Below are 25,343 nucleotides of genomic sequence, written 5' to 3'. Positions count from 1 at the left end.
AGAAAAAGCTTTCTGAAATTTGTCTAATACATCAAAAAACCCAAACCTCTGATATAAGTTAAAATAGTCTTTGAAAAACACTTAACAGAATACCGATTTTTTGACAAACATTTATCAGATTATGAAAGCAGACTTTGATTTTTTTTTTTTTACACACAATTTCAAAATTTTCTCAGCTAAGTGACAAGTCAATTAAATGTATCCACTTCACTGTTCAGGATTCTGTGCACGAAGCATATAAAAAGAAGACTTAATGCATGTTTTTCTTGTGAAGCTGCCACTATCTAGTACATCCTTGGGTTATATTCCCCAAAAGGATTAGTGTAACTGTACAGTGCTTACTCCATCATCATCAACTGAGTTCAGTCTCATTACACTTAATTGTAATTACAGTTCTAGTGTTGTTGTAAACACCAAATAGTAGACAACCTTTTCTGGAGACTGCATAGTTTCTAAGAGATACCCACCTTTAGCTGGGCAAATGGCTCTAGCTGAGCATTAGATTTCCACAGGAAGTAGGAAAATGAAGCATTTCCAGGCTCATTTCCTTTCTTCAGTACATGTGAGAGAGAACCAGCTGTGCTCACTAACTGCAGCAGAAATGTGAGAAAGGCTGTGCCCATTTTGCACAAGGAGAGGATAAGACTATACCATCCTTCATTATTTAGGGTACTAGATGAGACTCCTAGTCAGAGGACTTGGTTGTATCACTTCGAGGAGCCACATCAATGTGGATGAAGACTGTAAGCATTAGAGTAGCAAACAAACATGAACCACAAACATTTGTTAGTTTTCAAGGGGAACTGCTAAACTTCAAGCTCTAAAATGAAGGGCTCCCGGAGATCCAGCTAAGGCCAAAAAATTTATAACACAGCACAATCTGTCACATGATGGAACTTCAATGATTGCTGCTAGGAATCCTACATTTTGTAATAAACTACAGCATCTAAGAGCAGATTGAAAAACTACAGTTAGAGCCTGCAACTATGTGTCTCATATTTTTGCATGGAGGACAAACAACAAAACCATTGAAGATGATGCAGGCTGTAACATGTCTCGAGTCCATCTGCATGAAGTACAAAAAACCTGTTAGAACATGGATGTGGCACTATCTGTGCCACAGAGCTGGACTCAGGCTTGCCAAACACAATCCTGTAATGTCAAATGCTGATTAAGCCAAGAAGTAGAAGCCATGATGCGGAACAGAAAAAAATTGTTGCCCATCACAATGAGAAATTCCGACTCACCGTCTCCTTCAGAAAATAAAACTTTCTGCTGAGAGGCTTCTTGTTTGGTGAAACACAGAAAGACGGAAGAAAACAAACAGGGTATTTCTGGCAAGATCAGAGCTGAGTCTGTCACATTACCTAGTGCTGAGTGGACCTGTTCTTGTCACATACTGTAACTCCCGTGCATGTTTTCTACATTCCTGATTCGGAAAGACACTTAAGCACACACATAACATTTGAAATATATGTTTAAGTACAATACATCGTTTACATCTGAAAGCAGACTGTGCAAGACTAACTCTAGCCCAAAGTAATACATTACACTTCTGGTATGATCATGTTACAAAATCCAGCTACAAGGTTCGCAGAGTATAGTTCTGAACATTTGGCCCAGGATTTTTCTTCCTCCAGAAAATGGACATGCAAGCATTCAATACAGACAAAAATCCCCAAACTTACATGCTGGCTTTATTGCTATCTTTCAGGACAAACTGCAGTTCCAAACTTCAAACACACGGGGTGGATGACCGGGGTCAGGACATGGACAACACAACCTGAACCCCCATATCCTCCCCATTCCTACTTCAGTATTACTTAACTTTTCATAATAGTTTCCTGTATCTGTGCAACATTTATAGCAATTGTTAACTAAGTGCATGCTTGGAGGGTCTAAAGAATAAACTTAAAACCATGCCTTAAGGTTCAATATGTAAGTGTTTAGAATGGAATTCTGAAAACAATTGTGCTGTACACTGAAATTATTTTCAGTGCTTTCAACTCATCTTGAATTGAGGTAACGCTAAACAGACCCAATTAGTTCAATAAAAAGAAGGCAACATTCAGTCTAGCAAAGTCATTCATTATAATATTTATTCTATGAAACAATGAAGAAAACATAAGATTAAAAAATGTTCCATGCATTTCATAAAATACAGAGAAAGACATTGCCATAAACAGAACAGAATAAGCAAGCCAAACCCCCACTGAAAATCCAGAGAGCTCCACTCTCCACGTTACATCATATGAATACAAAAAACATATCCAGGAGAAAGAGCAGTCTGAAGAAAGTGGCAGGTTATCTGTAAATAACCAGTATGAGTGAATCAGCCCACGAGAGTTTTGCCATTACCTTTCTTATCATAAAACTGATGCCACTTGGTTTCCTTGCTACCAGTTCTTGGCATTATCTTTGGCTGGGAAACCAGGACAACGCAGCAGAATCCATTTTAAGTTGCTGTCCAGGAAAGTACTAGGGCCCAAAATGTAGGGAGCTACAGAAAGATAGCAGGGCCCAATGGGTGAGAGGGAATGTCTGGAAGCAAGATGCAGGGACAAGCTTTGACTATCCTACCAGAAGCATGGGAGGTAGAAAATATATTCAGTGAAAGAAGTATGGGCAGAAGTAGGAAATATATCTAGTACCTCTCTTGAAGAATCCCTATCACATATAAAACATGCTGGATTACAGAAGGATGCTGAGAGCAACATCTTCATTTAGGTTACAAATTACATCGCTATAAACCTTCTTACTGAAAGCTTTTGATTCATTTCCTTCTCCCCGACCTACAGTACTCTGTTTGGCTTTAGCAAAGTTGTTATGAGATCCTTCTCTTGCTTTTACTTTACAGAACCTCCCAGACTCCCACAGTGGTTAAAAACCACATAACTACCAAAACCAAAACCAGTCTAATTCTGGGCTCTGATATAAAAGCAGCCCCCATTTCGTAACAGAAATTCCCAAAAGCTGCCATAGCTGTATTTGGGGAGGGTGGTGTAGCGAAAGAAAGAACAATGCTCCACTTACACAAACACCTACTACCCCAAAAGCCCCACTCCACACAGCCTTAGGAACACCACCAAAGAGTTTCATGTGGGGAGGAGCAAAGAGAAGACAGCGGACTGGGATCCTTGCCCCTGCATCTGGGGATGCATCCACTTCTCAGAACAGCATTCTTCTGCGAGCTACCGAGGTATCTCTGCTGCAGTGCGAAAGGTTCTGCATTGGCCTCCTGTCAGTGATGCATCACAGGGGAAGACTGTTGTGGTTAAAAATGTGATTTTCATGTTGATTCTTTCAAACATAAAGCTAGGAATTCCTATTTTTTAAAAAAATTCAGTAGAGTGTAATCTAGCCTGTAGCATGAAATATTACAAAATTAGAAGTAGTAAGATATCGAATTGCCCTTTGCTACATCTTAACTCTCTCCCTTTGCACATACATATTAGGAATATGACTTTATATCACATGATCTTTTCACCTTCCAATTCCTGGAATAACCTTATTTCATTCCCTGGACATGCACAAATGAGTCAGAAAGAAGACTCCATAGGAAACGCCAAGTCCAGCATTTCTCACTTCTGAGTGCTTATGGCCAGAATACTGATTTTTTGACGGAGTTTTTAAAATTCAATTATGCTTTATGTGCTCCATTCACCTCACATTAAGAAAACAGAAAATGCTGTAAAAGATTAAGGTCTCAGGTCTTCACGGGCCTTAGTGAAACAGAGATTGAGTCTTCTTTTAAAATAACTGCCCAGCTTCCTACCTAGTGTAGTATCTGTATTGTCCATGTAAACATTACAGAGTCTCTGTACCACCCACAAACCTCTTTGCTTCAATCAACTATTTGTGCCCAAAAGCACATCCTTATGTTTCTTCCTACACCACAGCCATCCTCCTACACCACAAAAGATGTAAAAAAACCAGGAATTAAGCATAGGCTGGATACTTACAGGGATTGCTGCTGTTTGCTTCCGTCTTCCCAGCCTTAGCAAATTTGGTTGAGTTCTGCTGTGCTTTGCCTTGCTCCTCTCCAGTTAGCAGGGCTTTTATTTCAGAGGGGATTTTCCCTTGGTCCATTGCCATGCACCACTGCTTGTACTGAAATACGCAAACACATTAGGCATTAGCAAACTGCCAGGATCACATTAGCAGACAAAACAGAGCTCTAATCTTTACCTTCCGGTATATTCATTTAAAGTCTGAATTTACTGAGCTGAAGCCTCTTATGAAACTGCAGAGCACTAATGAGCTAAGCACGTGTCCATGGTTGCATACCTGGCCTCAGCAAATCCTGTTTCAATCAATAAACTGCTACTCAGTGGCCATACTGGACAGAATCCTGTAATTATTAAACAACATGGAACACTTTGCGCAATTTCTTGCTGCTGACATGCAAGAATACCGTTCCAGTTCATGGCCTATTAAAAACAAATATTTCACATGACTGTGCAGCTGATGGACTATTAAGAGGTCCTTTCTGATTGTGCAAGGCACAGTTGCAGCACATGTGCCTTATTCCTAGCTCCCTCATCTTAAATTCTTCACTGCCAAACCCAGAAGCACATCAAAAAACCTGTGGGCAGCTGGCTGACTTTTCACCTGATCTTAAACCTATTCACTTGTGCTGATTAGCCCTGCCTACTCAAAAAAACCTAAAGCCAGGTCAAGGCAATACCCTCAGCTCCAGTGAAATTTCAATAGCACCTCAATACCACTGAGGAGCTGTGTCTGATTTCCAAATGAAACATTCTCTTTGGTTAATGCTGCTTATTTGGCCAAGACACCCATCTTACATGTGCTGGAAAACAGGACAGCTGTGCAACCATCGATACAGAGAACATGCTGCAAGAATCAACTTCCCCAACAGAGAAGCAATGACACACTGTGTATCTTCCCCCTTGATATATTAACACATCTCTTTCCACCACCTACCTGTTTCTACATCTGCCAAAGGTTATTCAAAACAAATATTTCAAAGACAACAGACTCAAATGCAATGGCACTTTCTTTACTTGCTTCCTGTTCAAAACCAGCAGATAACTTGTGACATGAAATTCATATTCTACACACCGAAGAAGGCAAACAGCTGGATGCATCTGATGTTTTGATACCTTCTGGCTAGCCAAATGCCACTGTCAGTCACCGTGATTTTGAGAAAAAATGTTCATGAGCACAGGTCCCAAATAATACTGAGGATTAGGTTCAATGATAGTTTCTTACCATTTCAAGCTCTTCTCTGAGAGCGCAGATGGCTCGCTCTCTGCTTGAAACCAGTTCCTCCAGGTACTGGTACCTCAGCTTCTTCCTGGCCCTGCACTCTCTTGCACTCTGACGACTTCTTTCAAGTTTTGCCTTCAGATCTATTTTGGCCGGTTTACGACCTCGTTTGCCTGGTTTCTTTACCTTGCCTCCAACCACCTGGAAAGGAAGGGCACAATAAAGATCCTGTTCTGCAAAGGTAATGCTGTTACCATGTGATTGCAACTCCTCGGTGTCTCAAGTATAAAATCTTGCATATACATTCACTGATTCTGGAGCAACAGAGAAAATATGAATGCTGATGTATGAAGTTTTCACTAACAGCATTAAAAACAAAAGAGAGGGATATGATTTCACAGTAAAGTGCTTAGGCAGTCCTGTTGTAAATGCTACTAATCTGATTTGGAGCTCCACAGGATGGCTGAGGTTGGCAAGGACCTCTGGAGGTCATCTGGACCAACCCCTCCAGCTTAAGCAGGGCCAGCTGGGGCTAGCTGCCCAGGACCATGTCCAGATGACTTTTAAATATCTCCAAGAAGGGAGACTCCACAATCCCTCTGGGCCACCCATGCCAGTGCTCAGTCATCCTCATAGTAAAAAAACCCAAACATTTCCTTATGTGCAGATGGACCCTCCTGTGTTGCAGTTTGTACCCACTGCCTCTGGTCCCACTTGTGTACCACTGAAGAAAGCCTGTCTCCACCTCCTTTATACCCTCCCTTTCAGGTATTTGTACACATTGATGAGATTCCCTGAGCCTTCTCCTCTCCAGGACAGATGGTCGTGGCCTTTTCAGCCTTTCTTCACAGGAGAGATGCTCCAGTCCCTTCATCATCTTAAAGGCCTTTTGCTGGACTCTCTCCAGTGTCTCCATTTCTCTCTTGTACAGGGGAGGCCAGAACTAGATACACTATTTCAGATATCTAGGAGGGTATCTGGGACATTGAGGAGGCATAGTCAACTTGTAGTGAAATCAAGTTTAATATCACCAACAACTCATGCTCTAGTACTTGCCAGAATTATTAGAAAAATTATATTATCTAGAAATATTATACTATGCAGTTTAACATTTTATTTTGGAAAGAAATATAATCAATGTAATCTAAAACTTAGTTCTGCTGCAATCAACAGTTTCAGCCTACTCCAAAGATGAAGCTTGCCAGAATTATTCACTAGCCATCTGAGCTTACTCAGGCCATGTTTCTTTCAGAGGAATCTTCTGAGGAGTTTTACTCAGTCACACCAGGTCCTACTTCTGCTGCCTCTGCTCCATCAGTACTGAACCACTCTGGCCATGATGGCCTTCAAAACATTATTACACAGCCTGGTGTGAGTCTCCTCATGCAACCTATCAGTGTTCAACTCTCCCTGAACCTAACTTAGATCTCCCTTCCAGAAATAGAACTCCCTAGTTTCTTGCCCTACGGAATGCAGATTTTGCAATCATTTTCCCCTCTTCTTTGTGTCTCCTTTTTAAGACATCTGAAAGCTTCTCTTGCTACAATTGAAATAAATTTTTTAAAAAAGGAATAGTTTCCTCTGTGTTTACTCTATGCTTCCCCACCCAAATATTTTACTCTTAGCACGGGAGTATGGCACAAGAAAGTTTTAAATAGGCTCTGAAGCTTACTTCACTGGTCATTGGGTAGTATCACCCTGTAAGCATTACATCAGCCACACACCCCAGGTCCCCTCCGAAGTGAGGATTTCTCTTTATTTGCATTCTGACCACACTGTTTGAATGAAGGGAGTGTGGAGAAACACAATTAACACACGCACACCTGCACAGAAGAATTTCACTGCTGCTTAGTATTTCACCATACTGTATACAGACAGGACTTCTTCTAATAGGCAGTATTCAAAATATCAGAGTTCAAAATAAAAAAAAAGGCACTTTTACTGTGTAATTCTACAAAATAAATAATTTGCAATATTCAAAGAAGTCACTTGTTCTACAAACTTAGCAGGCTGTAATAAAAACAATTCACTAGGGTGAATTGATGTGCTAGAATGAAGAGAAAAAAAAGGACTATACAATTCAGCCTATTCTTTCTTTGGAAAGTGAGACAACAATCACATGCCAACATAATCCTACCCTCTCTGTATTGCCTCTCCTAATTTATTCAGGAGTAGCTAGCTACCATAAGCAAATGAAGGAACAGAAAGTACTTAATGGACATCTATGATAATGAAACAAACACAATACATTCAGAAGAGCAAAGAAAACAAATCAAGCTCTTTTACACTATAACTGCTGAATACAGTTTGAATAATCCACTCACTCCACCAAGTACTTCAGTTCTTGAAGACTTTTAGCACCTGGGGCTTTTCTGTGCCAGTGCAAGGTAGTTCAAAGTAAATCTTTGAATTCAAGAGCTAGATAAGGTCTTGTAGAGAGGTACACTCCAGCTCTCTTAAAAAACCTTTGCCACTGAGTTCTGACCTTCTAGAAGTAGAGTGAACTAGCTTTTAAGGCTGGAGCCCCAGCACACCCCACACTGTTCTATGAACAAAATAACTCGAGTCTTAGTCCAGCACAGGAGCAGTCACGGCCATGCCCTTTCACCACAATGTCGGGCAGGTGAACAGTTCCCACCACCCTGTTTCTCACATACAGCAAGTTAAAGACTGCTTAGCACATTGCAAATGCATCCTGGATCCACCATTACCAATGAATTGCTTTCCCTTTAGTTACTCCAGAGAGCTTTCTACAGATTGGTGTACTAATTGCTCTCTCTCCAAGATCTTTTACCACTGCAGCAATCTTGCACACAAGCTCTCTTATGGCAGGAAAAAGGCTTGTACCTTTTGGGTTTTTGACCCTAATAATCTGACTTCACACCATCCCTAAAGAACTCATACTGTCTTTATGGCTCCTGGAGTTCACCATACAATTAAGCATCACACTGCAAAGTTGGTTTGGTAAGCCATTGTGATGGTTTCACTCAAATCCTGCATCATCATCACTTTTCCCTTATCAGTATTTAAAAGCTCCTGCTGTAACCTTAAGCAACCCAGTTGGGGAAAAAAAGGCCTGGGAAATCCTTTGTCCCCATCCAACATTACCATATCCCCCTGGCTTCCAAGTCATGTTTGCCTACTCAGTTGCTACGCTGATGTGACAGAAAGAAGACAAAGCAGAAGTGATAGTTGATGTTGAACATGGCAACAGACCAAGAAACAAGCAGGCAAACATTTTTTGTCCCTTTGTATTCCTCTGGAGTTTATAAAGGGATGTGATCTATTAGCATTCAGCAGTAGGAATCTGGGTTTTTTTCCACAGAGTCATGAGTCATAAGCAATCAAGACCCAGAAAAACATCAATTATAAAATTTGACATAGAAATATTAGTAATGACATGCATTAGTTAGATGTATGACCAAGCCCCACTTCACTTCGCTCAGACTTCAGAAAATGGAAAAACATAATTCTTTCCCCAAGGTACATGGCGTGATTCTTGGGGTGTCCTGCGCAGGGCCAGGAGTTGGACTGGATGATCTCAGTGGGTCTTTTCCAACTCAGCTTACTCTGTGATTCTAAGATTTTCTTTTTAATACAGTACCTAGATCATAACCTAATTCTTATCTGCCATCAGTGTTCAACCACAAAGTTATGTGACCTGGAATTGGAAATAGCTGCAATTACTTGACCTGACATAGAAAATCCCTCACATTTCTGGATTTTTTTATTAGAAGGATGCAGCACCTACAAAAGCACTTCCAGAATGCATGACAGAGAGTCCTCCTTAGGACGGAGATGCATACATAATACAGTTACTAGCACTCACAACCCTGAGGAACTGAGCCCTTCGGATCGAAGATTTTGATAAAGCAGCCTCATTGTGACATCTGCAGGTTTTAAACAATTCAGCAGATTAAAACAACACTATCTGAAGTGTCAAAGCAATGCTGATCACATTGACCAGTTCAGCATTTTCCAGCAGCTCGGAGTTCATTCACCAATAAATCAGCAGTTCTATCAAACAGTAGTTGAGATCCAGCTCAAAGAATCATCTTAAGTGGAATCTTCATTGCATTAGCAGCTGAAGGTACAGGTGTGCAGAATTTAACTTAACATGAAGCTGATGACCATATACAGAATTTACATAAAACTGTAGAAATTATTAGTAAGAAATAAAACCTAAGTGCTGCATTACAGTAGAGGGGAGAGGAATCTATTCACACTGGCAAACATTTTCTCAAAATCAGAAAGCAAATTAAGGTAGTCACAAGTCTGCTAATAAAGACGAAGTTTTCTGATCTTCCAATTCAAAGCATACCATTTACAGCAGCAGTACAAAACCCAGCTGGAAAGTATGCCTGTTATTCCTCCGTTGCATGACATTTTATGTGCTTAACATAGATTTAACTTTCACTAGCAGAGAAAATGCTTCCCATAACGATCCAAAAATGTAAGATACTATTTAGTGAGCAAACACTTTATGTCTTAAGCTGGTATGTCAATAGACATCTATCTTAAAACCCTAATGATACAAAGTGATTAACATACTAAGAATGTAATCTTTTGCACAAATGCATAAAGACTGACTTTGCTGCAATGTCTATTAAAAAAAGCATAAGCTAGGAATAAATATCAAGTGTTTTCATAAGGTGTTACACAGGCACCCAGAAGTCAAGATTAAGGTTCAGGGCAGCAATCAAACAGATACCACCTTCCTGCTCAAGAGGTGAGAGTCCTCCTCTTCCCCCAGGGAAGGACCTATGGCCTCACCCGTGGAAGCATGTCCACCAACGTGCTGTACACATTCTGCCAGTTCACACTAACAGAAGCCAGGCATTTCTTTAAACCTGTCTCTGTTAGAGCTCAGAACAGACACAGGGATGTCAGCTAACTCTACCACATATAGCCTCCTAGTTCACTGCAACAGTGAAATAAAACTGCTCTAGCTATCTTATAGGGTTTAAGCTCATCCATTTTACTCATTCATTGAAAATATGAGCAGACGTGCCATCTGAGCAATGCCAAGCAGCACCTTCTTAAAACATCTAATGACTTAAAATTGCTCATATAAAATTATAACCAAAGCTCCTCAGGTTTTATTTTGCCAAGCAAGCAGCAGTGAGAATGCTTTATATTCAGATATGATCCTGGGTGGAAAATTTCTCCAGCACATTGCAAATCTACATATTCTGAAAAAGCCCTGCAGGGTGAAAACTCAGTGGCCCACCTCCTTAACAACTGAAGTCACTCCACACTAGCTCTCAGTCCCTGCTGTGGCATTCAAAGCATAACCCAGAGTAGACTTCAGGATTGCCTGGGAGATCACTCTCTCTGTGATCCTTGTCACACACAACAGCAAGGGCCACAGGCAGACACCTGCTATAAGACATCTCATGGATGAAGACTCATCAGGCTCTCTATTTGAAGCACATCTGCCTTGCTCCCACACTTCCTCCAAGGGACATCTGTATCCCCATAATTATGGCTCAGGACCAGACAGGACTGAGTATTTGATGTTTCAAAGGTAGGCTTGTAGAAAGCAATGCAACTCCTTGTGTGCAGCCTTTTGCAGTGGACCTTCCCCTGCTCTAACACCAAGCACTCCCTTAAAATGGAAAAGCTGTATGAACACCAGAGCAAGGCATCAACAGATGCTCAATCCATAAATGTAAATGCCCCATATAAACAGTTTATCTGAGGGCTTGCTTTTTCAAACTCAGGTAACATCTAAAAACACGCTGAGCTTACCTATTTGAAGGCTTTTCTTTCACTTCACACATTGCAATTTTGTGGAAGTTTAGAAAAAGTCAGACTTCAAGACCAACATCCTTGCCCAAGCCCCTGGAACCAGCCTGATGAAGAGCAAACAATCTGAGCTGGAGACCTGGCTTTAAACAGCCACTGCCTCTTTTACAAGATTAAAGGAATTTGCTTCTTCATTTAGAGGATGCAGCAATTTATTTACAAGCAAAAGAAAGTCAACAACCAAGAGCCAATCCCTTCAAAGTTGAGAAGGTGAGATTGAGATCTGCTCTCTCAAAAATCTGAAGAATGGACCTGTCTATTGTCATCAGAACTGGGTAACAAAAGGTTTTCCTAAGCCTTCCTTTGTATGTCCAACACATGTTGAACTAACAAGGCATTTAAAAATACTGTTGGGTGCATTTCATTGAATTTTCATCCCCCTTCAAAAAAAGTAATCAGTTACTACACTCCACTGCTAATATTAAGAATGATGCACTATACATTTTTTTCCTCCCCAAATCCCACTTTAAATTAAAAAATAACATTTAAAATATATTTGTCTCCAAAATGCACTTTTTTCTTAAAGCTCAATCTAATCATTTGGTTCAGTTCAGTTTATTTTTGAGGAAAAATACATTTCATCTAAACTTTTTAAAAACTAAAGCTATCTTTTCCGTACAAGGCAAGAATATTTGTAATAATAGAGGGTAACCCCAATGGTTTTTGGTGGTGGTTTGGTTTTTGTTTGCTTGTTTTTAATTTCACTGGAATAACAAAAGTGATCTGATGTTAAAACCTTTTTTTTTTATCATTTCTAGCTATAAACTGAAAAGTTAATTACCCAAATAACTATTGCCAGAGCATTCCCTATAAAAACTTCCAAAATTAATACAAAAGATTGCAGTTAGCTATATAAAACTTTATTTTAATGGTTTCCAACTAGAGTTATCAGCTAACAAAAATATGCAAAATACTTCTTACCCTAGTTCAAACTCTCTGCTTCCCAATGTATATAATAAATAATAAGTTATATGTAGTCTTCCAAACTAACAAAGTAATTTCACCTATAAACATTGAAAGTACTATAAGAGTTCCTCCTTTTTCCTGTGTTTAAATACTTCAGAGGTGCACAAGTGTTGTTTTAACAGGAATTAATTGCCAAGGAACAGCTACATCACTAAACTCTTTCCCTTACACAATCAATAGCTCAAACCACAGCAAGAAGTGAGACCAGTACCTGAACAAGCCTTAGTTTCAAGTAAGGTCTACAGCAGAAAAGAAGGTCATATTTTGGGTTTGGTTTGGATTTTTTTTGTGTGCATAATTTAAGAAAATCCTTCAGAACTGAAACATGAAATTTTTCTAGATCCGATGTTCAGCTATTCTACCTCTCCCTTTCTTACTATTTCTTTCCAATTAAAGGAATATGTTAACCAGAACCATTTTTCTAATGCTCTCCTAAACCAGATAAGGGTAAATTAAAGTGCACAATGAATTAAGGAAAACATTACAGCATGCAAGCCCAATTCTAAATTAATTATGTCATGCAGACGAAGGAAAACACTGAACTTGGGTTCAGGCAGCTACAGAATGGTTACTTCACTACTAATGAAATTTAGTTGTCTCTGTTCTTACGGGGAAATTCCTTTCATAGTTGTTCAGTTCACAGACAACACTCCAATTAGGCAGGCCAACTCCCTCAATAAGGAGGAAAGCATGACTCAGTGGAATTTTTAGGAGATTTCAAGGACACGATGGCTCAAGGTGTAAGACCGCAGCAGCTACAAAATGAGGTATAAATACTGCTTACCTCATCCTGACACAGCAACCTGCAATGGGAAGAGCCCTCCCAAGAGAAATGGCATCTCGGATGGAGTCACCAAACCCTCGGGGCAACCTTTAGTCTCTCGACTTGCCCCTAGCCCACGTCTGGAGCTCTACGGAAACGCCAGAAGTAGCATCCAAGAGCTGCAAGCAAAGGAAAAGAAGGGGGCAACCCCTCCTTCCTGGCGGCTGCAGCGACCAGAGCCCTTCGAGAGGAGATTTCAGCAGGCTCCCTGCACCAAGAGCCTCGCCGGCTGCCCTCAGCTTCGGCTCCAAGGTGGGCCCCCCAGGCCCTTACCTTGCTGTCATCCATGTGTGCCGCCACGAGTCCGCCGCGCCGCAGACCGAGCCCGGCAGAACCGCCCGCCCGTCCGCAGCCCCGGCGGACAGACAGCCGACGCTCAGGACACCTCAGGGCCCCCCGCGGCCGCCGCCATCACTCGCCGCCCTGTTTGTTTACAGCCGACGGGCGCGAGGGCGCCGGCAGAGCGGTCGCGCTGGGAAATGTAGTCTTTTCCGGCCCCGCCGCCTTTGGCCACTGCTCTGCTGGGGGCGAGAAGAACCACAACTCCCAGCAGGCCCAGCGGGGGAGAGAAGCGGTGATTGGCCCTTGCCTATCTAAGCGGGGAACTACATTTCCCAGGAGGCCCCGCAGCAGCTTAATTTGTTGTTTCGTTAGTTTTTGGCCTTTTTTTGTAACGCGCCGTCCCACGGCAGCTCACCGGCCGCCTCAGTGGCTCTGTGTCGATGACCAGGGGCTGGTGGGGGCTGCCCGTCCGACCCTGCGCACGGGCTCTCAAGCTCTGAGCCCTAAATCGAACCCCAGTTTTGCTGCTCCTGTGATCGCCTCCAGAGCCTCCGTGTCCCCGCCGGCAGCTCTGCCCTCACCGGCCCCTGGTCAGCGTTACAGAGCCGCGGGCTTGGCAGCTGAGCAGCCGTATAATGGCTTGAGCATTAGATAAACAAAAAAAACCCCAAACCACAAAACAACAAATTAAGTTTTCTGCTATTGTTTGCCTAGCTTTACCCTAAGAGTTCCTGAAGACAGAACGAAGTCTTCCAAGCCCCCTGGACACTGCATGGTGTACTGAGCTCCTCAGCTACCGCAAGGCTGAAGCAGTCCCTGTAATCCTTTGAGAATACCCAGCTTCCTCTCATTTTCCTATCGACACATGGCAGAGAATGTTAATATTGAATGCTTGATGCAAAGCCAAGCCATGCATCGTCCTGCATCTGCCCTACCCCCCACATCCCTTGAAATTAGGCTTCTGCTTGCTCGAAAGACACATGTAGCCCAGTGAACAATTTCATAAACATGGTCAATGTTTCAAGTTGGCAGTGAAACCTGAAGCTAGGCATGTTTCATGTTGCTGCATGTTTCTTTTTATTCATGCAACTCTATTCACAGGAGTTTCCCATGACTTAATCTCTCTTACATGCAATTGTTAGGGCTAAAGGCTTTGTCATGGGATTTTCCCCCTGAATCACAGACCTTCCTCTTGGAAGGCTATGCTTTCTAGATGGCAGAGACAAAGACCTTTCAGAAGCTTTTTTTCTCTTATATGCTTTTCAGTTGTCAAAGACAAGGCAGTTTGCTCACTTTGTATTTGCCTGTCCAAAAACAATGAATCAGTTCTGGCAACTCCCCTCTGAAATAATAGTAATAAAAAAGCAGGGTTGATCAGTATGTTGAGCAGGAGGCGTCAGCTAATAAAGTAGCAGGAATAGCTCAATATGAGCTTGTCTAGGTTGCCTCCTGTGATCCCTCCCCTATCTTTGCCTTCAAATTCTTCAAGAAGGTGGTGAGGTGCCTCATACCGCCTTTGGCACTCTCCTGGGACCATAAAGCTGACTTTAAAAGTTAGTTGGGGGTTTCCCCGGTGAAGGGAAATATTGAGTGGCAAAGAGCCAACATAGCTCACTTTAGGCAACCCTCTGTTGCAACACGAGTGGAGGAAGGAGATTAGACAGAGCCCTGATGCTGATTCAGAAAGACCAGAATCCTTTTAACCAGCAAGTTACAGCTGCATCTTTTCTTTCCACTAGATTATCCCACACTACTCCTTCTGCTTTATATCACTTATGAAGCAGAGCTCTCAGCTTCAAAACAGGATAAGCACAAGTTCCCTGCCTAAGCACTTAAGAGCTTCTATATTTTAGCACAGAACAACTCAAAATAGGCATTTCAGTCTACTTTTCTACTATGGTTATGTTGTCCCCCTGGATAAATACGGACATGCTAGTTGAGTGGGAGTCTGTCAGGAAGAACAATTGTGAATGAAAACGAATATTATATATATGCACATATATATAGCACATAAGATTTGAAACTGATTTCAACAGCTAGAAGTAGTACTTCTTTACACAGCATATAGTGAACTCTTGGAGTTTACTGCCAACAGGACACTGTAAAGAAGAGAATATTGCAAGTTCATAAAAGGATTAGATATGTTTATGTCTCATAAAGAGGTACTAAGTGGATGTATTCTCTGTCATCCCTAATCTAACTGGGATACTGGGGATGTATGAGAGGAAGAGATGCATGAGAGAGCAGAAAAAGGCCAAGTTCACATATTCTCCCTAAAAGGTGTCTCCTCTTAAGGTCTGACTCAGCAGGTCTTTTTTTGTTGTTGTCTAACAGGTCACCATTTTGACCCCCAAAGACTCACAAATGATAAGATTTTTAAGTAAAACCTCCTTGGTTAAATGCAGTGTCACAAATCGTCTTATGTAATAACTATTGGCAGGTTCCTGCTGAAAATTAGTTATATTTTCTAAAAGAAGGGTTGTGCTTCTGAGATCCAGAGAGACTTTGAAGTATAAAAATAAAGTGAGTTCAGGCAATATGGTGGCAATCAGGGTATAGTTTAAATATCACTGCTTATGTCAGTGTGACTTAAAAAGATATATAACTCACAGGGTGATTTTGCACCATGTGCTCATATTTACAGTGATGTCAATGGATCCTTAAAGGGTGTTTATTCTTTCGAGAACTGGAAATGTTTTAATTTGGGCAATTCAAAATCTGTTCCTCTGAGAGCCTGCCTGAAACAAGAATAAATCTTGCAATGTTTTGGTATCAAGGCTCAGCATTTTACTGAAATTGCTCCTCTGTACATTTGTGGAGTCTTTAGAGATTCAGAGCCTTTGAGATTAGTTCATTTATAGATATAAAGGCAAAGATTAAGATATTTTCTTGTTTGTTTTCCAAATATACTGAGATGCTAATTGCTTTAATAGAGATGCTAACTCACTTGCCATGGGGCAAAGACTCCATGAACAGCTTGTCTGTTGGGATTTTGGAGGTCTTTTTGTAGAACTGATAGAGAAATTGCATTTTTCTACATCCTTTAATCTGACGTCCAAGAAACATTTCTGGAAATACAAGAAATTCTCTGTCTTTCAGTTTGTAGAGTCTGTTGATACTGAGACAGAGAACACCTTTAACTTTTCGTTTATACTCATCAGTAAAAGTATTTGTCACCAAGGAGTGACAAAAAATTTTTTTTTATTTACGTAATATTCTATATCTTAATTTTTTTAAATATAACTATGGTAAAAGTATACCAGTTTATTGGTTTGGATTTTTTTTTTTCATTAGAGAAATCAGCTATATAGTCTAAAGCTCAGGAAGACCTGGTAAACACATGAACAGCACATGCTCACAAGCACATTGATTGATCACCTCCATTGGTGATGATTAAAAGAAAATTCTGTTTAAAATAAAAGCTGTTTGAAAGTTGGCTTTTAAATCTAATCAGTGTTTGAAGGAAGCACAGCACATTGGAAACCTGATCTATGACTATTTCCTATACACTGTATAATTAAATGTTGATAAGGGGTTACTCTCATATTTGCTAAATGTTCTACTTTGTGACAAGATGAGGGCCTTCTGTGGTTGCAAATGCTTGAAGTCAGCTCTACAAGGGGAGTTCTTCCTATTTAGCTATTGCGAATGTACTTCTCAAGTAAAATGGACTCAAAATAAGATAATTTGGAATAATCAGCTTTTGTCCTGTGCATACACACACACAGAAAAGTTACAGCTTTATCTAACCAAACTAACTTTCCCACATAAGCAAAATCTTGAGACAGTGCTCATGATGCTTTTATATTGCTGACGGGATAGACTATGTGTAAATTAAAATATTGCATGAAAATGCTCATGCTGCAGTTGGAAAGGAGCTACATCATATTTTCTAGCTCTACTAGAAGGGAGAAAAAGAAGTCAGATGATCACACATATAATTGGTAGTTCTGAATATGATATGTGAGGAAAACCAGGAATGGTTCAAAAAGTTATTTGAAAAACATGGGGTTCATGCAGAATTTAAACTAAATATAAGAAACTGAGAACCATAGAGCAAGACAAACAAATCACTGATTAAGAAGATGACAAAGAGTGGGTTAAAGTTCAATGAGGTGCACAAGTGAATAAAATTTAATCTTGTTCCGAAACAACAAACAAACAGAGCAGCACAATATGCCACGTTCAGGAATGTGAGAGCCATGTTGTATCTGGCACTTGAACAACAGAGAATTATTGCTGCTGATATGGTAATTGCAGAGGTACAGAAAAAAAGTGGGTGGATCATGTGAAATTCATGAAATACTTGAGGTGAACTTACAGCAGGATTAGTCTTTTAATTGTGTACATTGATCTCTATGCACAACTGGTTTACTAAAAAGGCATATTGTTCATTCTCGAGAGGTTTAAAAATCCACTTCAGCTCGGTGTCTTATTTTTTTGGTTCATAAGATATTTTGCAACGTGCTCCTCCCCTTTGGCCTACACAAACAAATATGCCTGCATAGCCATACCTATTAGAGCCAGTCAAAATCTGCTCTTAGTAGCTGGCCATTCTGGTAAAAGCATTTCTGGTTGCCACAACACATAAAATAATTTTAAACAGTTTTGTCCAGATCCAGATTCTGTGGCATGGGCTGTGCTCACATGCAAAACATTTACTAATCTAAGTCTGATACTGTTGTCTTGTCCAAGGGCATAAACAAGGTTTCTGCATAGCTTAAACAAAAACTGAAGGACTTGTATGGCAAGCTGGATCTGCATTGTAACTGGGTCAGAGGACTTCCATGATGACCTTGACTACTTTCAGAAATGCCATTGTCCCTCATGTGAAGGTTTGGGTCATCAGATACAGAACTTTTCCCTGGTCTGCACTGCTCACCCCATCTTAAGTCAGCATCATATTGGCTAATTTCTCTTTTGCAACTGTATTTAAGAGTATTGGATTTCCTAGTATTGTTGTAACTGCTAATGAGTTGTGTATTTGTGTTTAATGAGATTTGTGTTTAATGAGACTGCTCAGGTGAACAGAAGTTATTTACAGGATCAAAAGCTACACCACAAAAAGTGTTGTATTAATTTGTAATAAATGTAAATGAGGAATGCACTCCTGGATAACACCCAGTTGTTCACAAGGCTATTTCAAGGAAACAGGCAAAATATGCAGCAGGTTATTGGGAGCTGGCAGGCTGCCTGCCTTGCCCATCCATACAGGGGAAATAAAAGTGTGTTGTTTCAGAAATACACAGCAAAAAGCACAGCTACTCTCCCAGTACCTAAAAGGGGCTACAAGAGAGCTGGAGAGAAACTTTTTACAAGGGCATATAGTGATAGGACAAGGGGGAATGGCTTTAAACTGACAGAGAGTAGGTTTAGATTAGATATTTGGAAGAAATTCTTTACTGTGAGGGTGGTGAGGCACTGGCAGAGGTTGCCCAGAGATGTTGTGGATGCCTCATCCCTGGAAGTGTTCAAGGTCATTGGATGGGGCCCTGCGCAACCCGGTCTACTTGCTCACTTTGGTCTTGACGTCAGTGGAAGAAATGGCATTTAAATTCTCAAGTCAGACGCTGGTTCACAAATGATCATATCAAAAATCTAACAATCAAGAGGATTGACTACAAATGCACATAAATATCCACTAGTTTTCTCATTCACATATCTATATATAAAATAACTGTAAGCTCAAAATTATCTCTGACTTGAAACCATAATTGATTTATGGCAACTGTTTGAAGATTTAGAGGATTAGCTGTAATTATAAGATAAAAATTAGAAAATATTGACTGGTTTGCAAAAAGCATTAAAGTACAAGATGAGGGCAGGGGTGGGCTGTGTGTGCATTCCCCCGTGTCTAAAAGGACCGTAATTAAAAAACTACACATTAAACGTTTATTTTTTTCTTTTAAATTTTACAATACTTTTAAACAAATTTCAGACAAGGCTGATCCAAGAGAAGAAGCAAATGGGCTTTGTGAAACACCAGCACAGAAATAGAGTTACCTGTTTTTTCTAAGCAAGTGGTCTTTTTTAACTTCTATCTCAGGATTTCCCTTTAGAATTTGGGGCCGAGGACTATACTGTCCCTCCAAAAGTAGGGACTAACACTAGAGTTTCAGACAACTGTACCAAATATCTTGCCTCCTGTACATCCCTGCTGTCTTGTGTTACAAACCACTCATGGTCAGACTGTACAGGGTAGTTCTGCACACAGCAGAAGCTGTCTGTGGCACTGTGCTCCTTTCCTACATGGTCCCTGGCAGGTTTGCTGTCAGACCCAGGAGCAGTACATTAAAGTTTACTAATTCCTGAATGGCTCCCCCTCTACAGGTCTCCATGAGAGACTACTAGTGGTTTCTATCTACTGAGGTATATCTCTACAAAAGTGCTAAATGATGCTATGAAGTAATTTAAGGGTAGTAAACCTATAGCAAGAGGAGCTTTCATCCTCTCCACAATACCTTGAGATCCACAGCTATGTGTTTACAAATAGGACATTCAGGAGTTTTCTCCAAGTATTTTCCGTGACTTTAAGGCCCAGGTTAAGCTACAGAAGAAAGCCTGACATACATATGTTGATGCCCATGTTAGGTGTTAGTCTGTTTGGTTTCAAAGGCATCTCCAGAAGCTGATTTGAAACATTTACATCAGTCTGCTGCTCAAAATCACTGAAACTTCGAGGTAAGTAGATAATTATAGATGTTGTGAACAGACCCGTCAGTAGTCATTTCATAGAACCAAGTGATGTCATACTACAGAATAGCTTTGCCATGTGTTTGACAGGCGTTTTACAAAAAGAAATGCAGGTGGGGGATTTTCATGTGTGTTTGTTGTAGATATTTTTTGGTTTTTACCATCTTCAGTTCTTCATGCAAATGACTTTTTTATTAAACAACTGCTACAATGTCAGGTATAAATACTAACCGAGGAAGCAATGAATCTATACAAAGATTGACAGCTGTTTGCTAAGTGTTCACTTTGGTTGCATATATATAGTCCTTAGCTTTCTAATACTTGTCCTATTGCAAGAAGCATCAGCCCCACTACCTCTGCCTTTGTTAACATCCTTTAAATTTCTAGCTATGTCAGGGAGAAAAGACCCTATTGCTGAATCTGAGTTGAGACTGCTATGGAAAATTTTCCCCTGACAGTGTCAGAAATGTTATTCAGAGTCCCACAGATAGCTACAGCATTCTTAAATGGAATACAACTCACACTTTTCCACCTTTAATGTGTTCAGCAGACAGGTGGCAACCCAACTGCTGGGAAGTTCCTAAGTATTTATATCCTTTAACTCTCAAATGATATGAACAACTAATAGGAAATGTCATGCACTGAGTATATGAGTAATGTTCCCATTAATCAATCTTCCAAAATAATCTGGATTATTATGTCTGTTTGTACTACACTGTAGCTACTTGCAGATAGATGTACTAAAAAAGCAAGCTTGATTCGTATCAGCTCCGTTCCATGTGGAGCTTTGCAGGCAGAATCTCTTACAAGTTCTTTCCTTTTCCAGATGTGCTTTGGCCAGGCACAAGAGAGACTCATAAATGTAGAATACCACCAAGATGCAATTGTCTGCTTTCTGGTGTCAGCATTTGACTCCCACTTAGACATAATTTTCAACTGAGTATAGAATCTGCGAGGAAATGAAAAATGAGATCTTTAGTTGCTCTGAACTAGCAATCAGACCAAGCATGTTTTGGAGACGAGTGGGATTTTGAAGTCCAAACAAAACAAACAACTTTTTAATCATTCATGAACAATTTAGATGGCTTTGTTGCTTAGTCTTCGTATGGTTTTGGCTTATATATTTCATAATCTGGCTGCACAACTGAGAAGAAATGAGTATAATACATCCCTTTTGCACCACTCTAGAATTGTTAAGAAACATTTAAACGGAAGTAAATATACCCTGTGCAGCTACACTGTCGACTTATGAACAGCTATGAAGAGTGAGGTATGTAATTCAGAATAAGACTCTGGATTTTTTTTAAAGATATATTTGCTTTTGCATTTGTTACTATGGATTTTTTGTTGTTGTTGAAGGATGTCATAACTTCATTCCTTAAATTACACATATATGGCCTTGACTCATTTTATTCCAGGGCCTTTTTTCACACCCCTACCTATGTGAAAGGACCTCTCTATGGATGTAAATGTGATTTGCTACCATAAAAATATCCAAATGCTAAGTACAAGAACAACTTTTATCAATCCAATAAAATCCAGCAGCCATGCTGCACCACAGGCATGGCACTGAGAGACAAAGTAGAGAGAGGATGAGTATGTTTTTACATCCACTGAGATTAATCAGTTAAAATACACTATGTATTATACATATTGCCGAGTCTCTCTTCAACATAAATTTAAGCTTGTTTGTAAACTTTATGTGTACATGTTACTTTAGTGATTTTTACAGTAAATTCATATTCAATAACCTAGCTTTAACATGTTTGGTTTAGTAACAATGAGATTAACCTTACAATAGCTGTATTTTTAAAGAACTGACTTCCTCCTGAAAAGCTCCTAAAAATGTAAACACATAAATTTATACACTGAAATTTCATAATAGTGACAGGACTATCTTAATGTTTGACAGATAAATTTTCAGCCAGGCATACTGATGCACTGAGAGTTCAGAATACCAGATACAGGAATCATAAATGCCCCCTCTATACCATATAATAAATTAGGTTGGAAGGGATCTCAGGAGGCCAGCTGGTCTAACTCCCTCTACACAGCAGAGCCAATCTCAACACTAAATCTAACTCCAAAGTTAGATCATGTTGATCAGAACCTTGTCTATTCCAGCACTTGACTATCTCCAAGGAGAGGAAAACCTCTCTAGGCATATCTTCCAGTGTTTGACCACTCTCAGTCTAAAGAGCTCTTTTCTGTTGTCAGATGGCAAATGTCAACCTAACGACTGTCAAAAAGAGTAGCTTGCTGTACTTCTGTTGGATTAGCAAGACACACTAACTCCTGTTGCATTATAACAATGCCAGATCCACAGCAAGGATCACAGTAAGAAGCAGAGGGTAGGAAACCGTGAGCTAGAGCATCACCTGATAGATGGGCTCAACCAAGGCATCTGTTTGCATCTTCTCAAGCTCTGTACACCCATGCCACTGACACATTGGTTCACTCTTTCTCTACCAATTGCTGTGCATCCTTGTTTCTATTTTGCCATCTCATCTTCAGTGGCTGAAGTCTTTGTTCATTCACACGCCGTTAACCAAACAGAAACCACACTCTTCTTTCAGTGACGTCCAGCTTACAGCATTTGTGCAACTGCATCCTGATCTCCTGCTGGCATATGGTAAGAAGGTATTTTAAATGAATCATCAGTTATAATAGCCATTTTTCTTAAACTGTAGCTGACATCATTTAATTGTAGGTACTAGTACAAAATAGCAGATGAATAAACATATAATTTCTGCAACTTAGTAATCAGACAGGCCCTTTGAACAGGGGCTTCTTTTTCCTTTTATATTCTGGAACTCGAATCTCATTTACCATTTTCCCATAACTGTCTCCACTTGACTGGCTCACAAAAGACTGCGTCCTCACATGTTCCTGTCTAGGAAGTTCTTCTGAGCTTTCACAGCTGCCGAGAAAAAATGTCTTGGAAAGTCATGTCCTCTACTTAAAACTCCACCTCTTAAAAAACTTTCTGCCCCCTCTGATTTCATAATACCCATTTAGATTTTAAATGGTCGTGAAGAGGCACATTCTTCAGCATAAATTTGTCTGGAACTCATCATCATTTGATCAATGGCTTGAAACAATTTTTAATGACTGGAGAGTCAACAAGCCAAATTTATATATATCTAAAGTAAGCATATGCAGCTTCGATTAAGTCATAAGAATTCTGAGGCAGACCTTTACAAAGAAAAAAAAATCGTATTTGCAGCCCTGTGCTTTACCCACATTGACTTTCTCCCCTTCTTTTTGCAGGCCAAACATAAACCAGGGTTTTAAATGTTTCTAATACATTAATGATTCTTCCCTGGCTAAAAGGAGAACAAGTGGCAAACTGCTTTGAGGCATAAATGTTCTTGCAAGATTTTCAACCCCTCCGTAGAGCTAAAAGAGTTGTACCCATACCTAATACACAGAAGACAGGTTGTTCCTAAGCATCAGAAGGGTAGTCAAGAAGGCAATATAAAAATAAACCAGCAGTCCTTCACCTCACCTCCACCTTGCATCTAAAAAAAGAAAAAAAAAGGAAGAAAAAAAAAGACATGCTCTGAGATTTTCTCTGCTCTCTGTTGTTGACAATTGGGCTAGTATCAGAGTGACAATTTTCTGACCAGTGCATTCAACAAAATAAGATACTGTTCCAAGTTAACAGTCTTTTTTCTGAAGAATCTATTTTTACTGTAAGGCCAAAATATTGATGTTCTGGGTGTTATCCACTTAAAAGTTTACATGAATGAAAGCTTGTAAATGCGGGTCATTGTGGTGCTATGTCCTTCTTTCCCACAGCATCAGCTAATAGTAATTAACTTGATTTTCTTTCCCATTTTAGAAATCAAGTTTATTTTTCATGTCCATTATGGGTTTGTCTGCCTTTTCCTTTTTTGATATTAGGCTCTTTTTATCTATTACGTACATTTTAATAATTCCATGGAATAAAAATCTATCTCTCTCACAATCCATTTGAATAACAATGTAGTTTCACTTGCATATTACTGCAACACCCAAACTGCATCTTAGAAATAAAATAAAAAGTAACCTCTCAAATCCACGATGTTTAGGTTACCTGTAGGTGTCAGAAGCTGTTAAAGGTACACAGAAGCAACAAAATGGATCAGGAGCAATGGTGAAGACTCTAAAACTGTCACAAAATTTTTTCTCCTGTGTACATATCTTGAAAAGAAAAATACTTTAAAACAAGTAAATATAAATAAACTGGTCTTCATTACCACAGGTTATACATTCTCTTTCTACATTCAGACTTTTAAACTATTTTCCTGACTGTGAACTTACTTTAGCATGCTGTCAGTACAGTAACTTTGTACTTACTGCTTTATATTGACCCAAATGACATTTCATGTATCACAACTTCTAAATATTTTATGAATGCTATCTTTTTTTTCTTGTATCCTTGGTACTCTTAGGAAAATACTTCACAAGAAATTTAAAATATATTAATATTTTTATATTAATATATTAATATTAATATTAATATAATTACTGGTAAATATGGTAATTACTATATCCCACTTCATCTAAAGTATTCAAACAGTTAAAAAGAAGGATATGAATAGTCAAAGACTTCATACATTTTATGTTGCCTTCATAATAAACACAAATACATTTTAATATTCTGATTCCTGATTGGCCACAAACAAAACATGAACATACAAAACTACTCTCCAGATAGTATGAATTAGCATAGCAACTGAAGTGTTAGTTGAGCAATGATGATTTACACCATCTGTGCTTACAGCCCATTACTAGTTGCTTTCAATAGAAGTATCCCAGCCTACAGACAAGTGACTAACAGTGAGTAAGAGCTAAAAGTAAGTGAGGTGGGTGTTTATTGTGACAACTATCTTAATTTCTGGAATGTGTTTGTGATTTTTTTTTTTTAACATATGAGCTTTTTTGTTGGCTTTATTTAAATATTTTCTCTTTAGATATACAGAAAAGTGAGAAATGTTACTGGTTAAGTTTTTCAGTTGCTGTAGATTTGTCTGAACTTGTTGTTTCTTGAAAGCAGTATTTCATCAATCTGTTTCCTGGTGACAACATGTTATTATGCTCCTTTTCTGTAAATAATATTTATTATGATCTCCAATTTCAAATGCCTCCTCAAAACTTAATCTTGCTGTTTTATTCAGAAGTGGCTTTACCATGACTTTTTTCTGCTTAAGATGATTAGAATTTATCAAAACCCCCTAAGCTTCAAAAAGGCCATTCATAGAACCAAAAATTATTACTTCTTCCTTTATCTTTTCTCACTGTCTTCTGTTGTATATCTCACTTATAGTCTTTGTATGTGTATGTGTCTCTCTGTTTGCAAACTAAGCCAACAAATTTCCATGCAAGTGCTTAACTTTAATAAATCTGCCTGCTTATGTAAGTAAAAAAAAAAGTTACTATTTCTTTTGTGAGATGGAAGAGAGGATGTTATGATAATGGCCAGTCTTCGCGAGCGAAGATTTGGGAAAGGTCATTAACCCTTCGAGCCTGCGCAGTGGATTTTTTAGGTGAGACCCAG

General features: G+C 39.6%; 1 protein-coding gene and 1 long non-coding RNA gene across 3 annotated transcripts; both read right to left on the bottom strand.

The window, feature by feature from the left end:
- Positions 1-1,459: 1,459 nt before the first annotated feature.
- CREBL2 (cAMP responsive element binding protein like 2) lies at positions 1,460-13,264 on the bottom strand. Of its 2 annotated transcripts, none has more exons than XM_017832870.1 (4): positions 13,100-13,264; positions 5,233-5,430; positions 3,963-4,110; positions 1,460-3,265 (listed from the first exon to the last, which is right to left on the bottom strand). In XM_017832870.1, exons 1-4 carry the CDS (start codon positions 13,112-13,114, stop codon positions 3,192-3,194), a joined length of 435 nt encoding a protein of 144 aa, XP_017688359.1. In that variant the 5' UTR covers positions 13,115-13,264; the 3' UTR covers positions 1,460-3,191. The 2 variants fall into 2 exon arrangements, with proteins under 2 accessions (XP_017688359.1, XP_017688360.1); XM_017832871.1 differs by having other exon boundaries at positions 1,460-3,238; positions 13,100-13,260.
- An 8,892-nt stretch (positions 13,265-22,156) lies between these two features.
- On the bottom strand, positions 22,157-24,052 carry LOC108506156. The gene is made up of 4 exons (XR_001877697.1): positions 23,880-24,052; positions 23,222-23,322; positions 22,631-22,721; positions 22,157-22,423 (listed from the first exon to the last, which is right to left on the bottom strand). It is a non-coding gene; the product is annotated as an uncharacterized LOC108506156 (long non-coding RNA).
- Between the last annotated feature and the right edge of the window lie 1,291 nt (positions 24,053-25,343).

The sequence above is a fragment of the Lepidothrix coronata genome, unplaced genomic scaffold (genome assembly GCF_001604755.1).
Source record: "Lepidothrix coronata isolate B3197 unplaced genomic scaffold, Lepidothrix_coronata-1.0 Scaffold208, whole genome shotgun sequence".
NCBI classification, from domain to species: Eukaryota; Metazoa; Chordata; class Aves; order Passeriformes; family Pipridae; genus Lepidothrix; species Lepidothrix coronata.
Note: the sequence above shows the minus strand (reverse complement) of the source record. Positions and strands in the feature narration are given on the sequence as shown.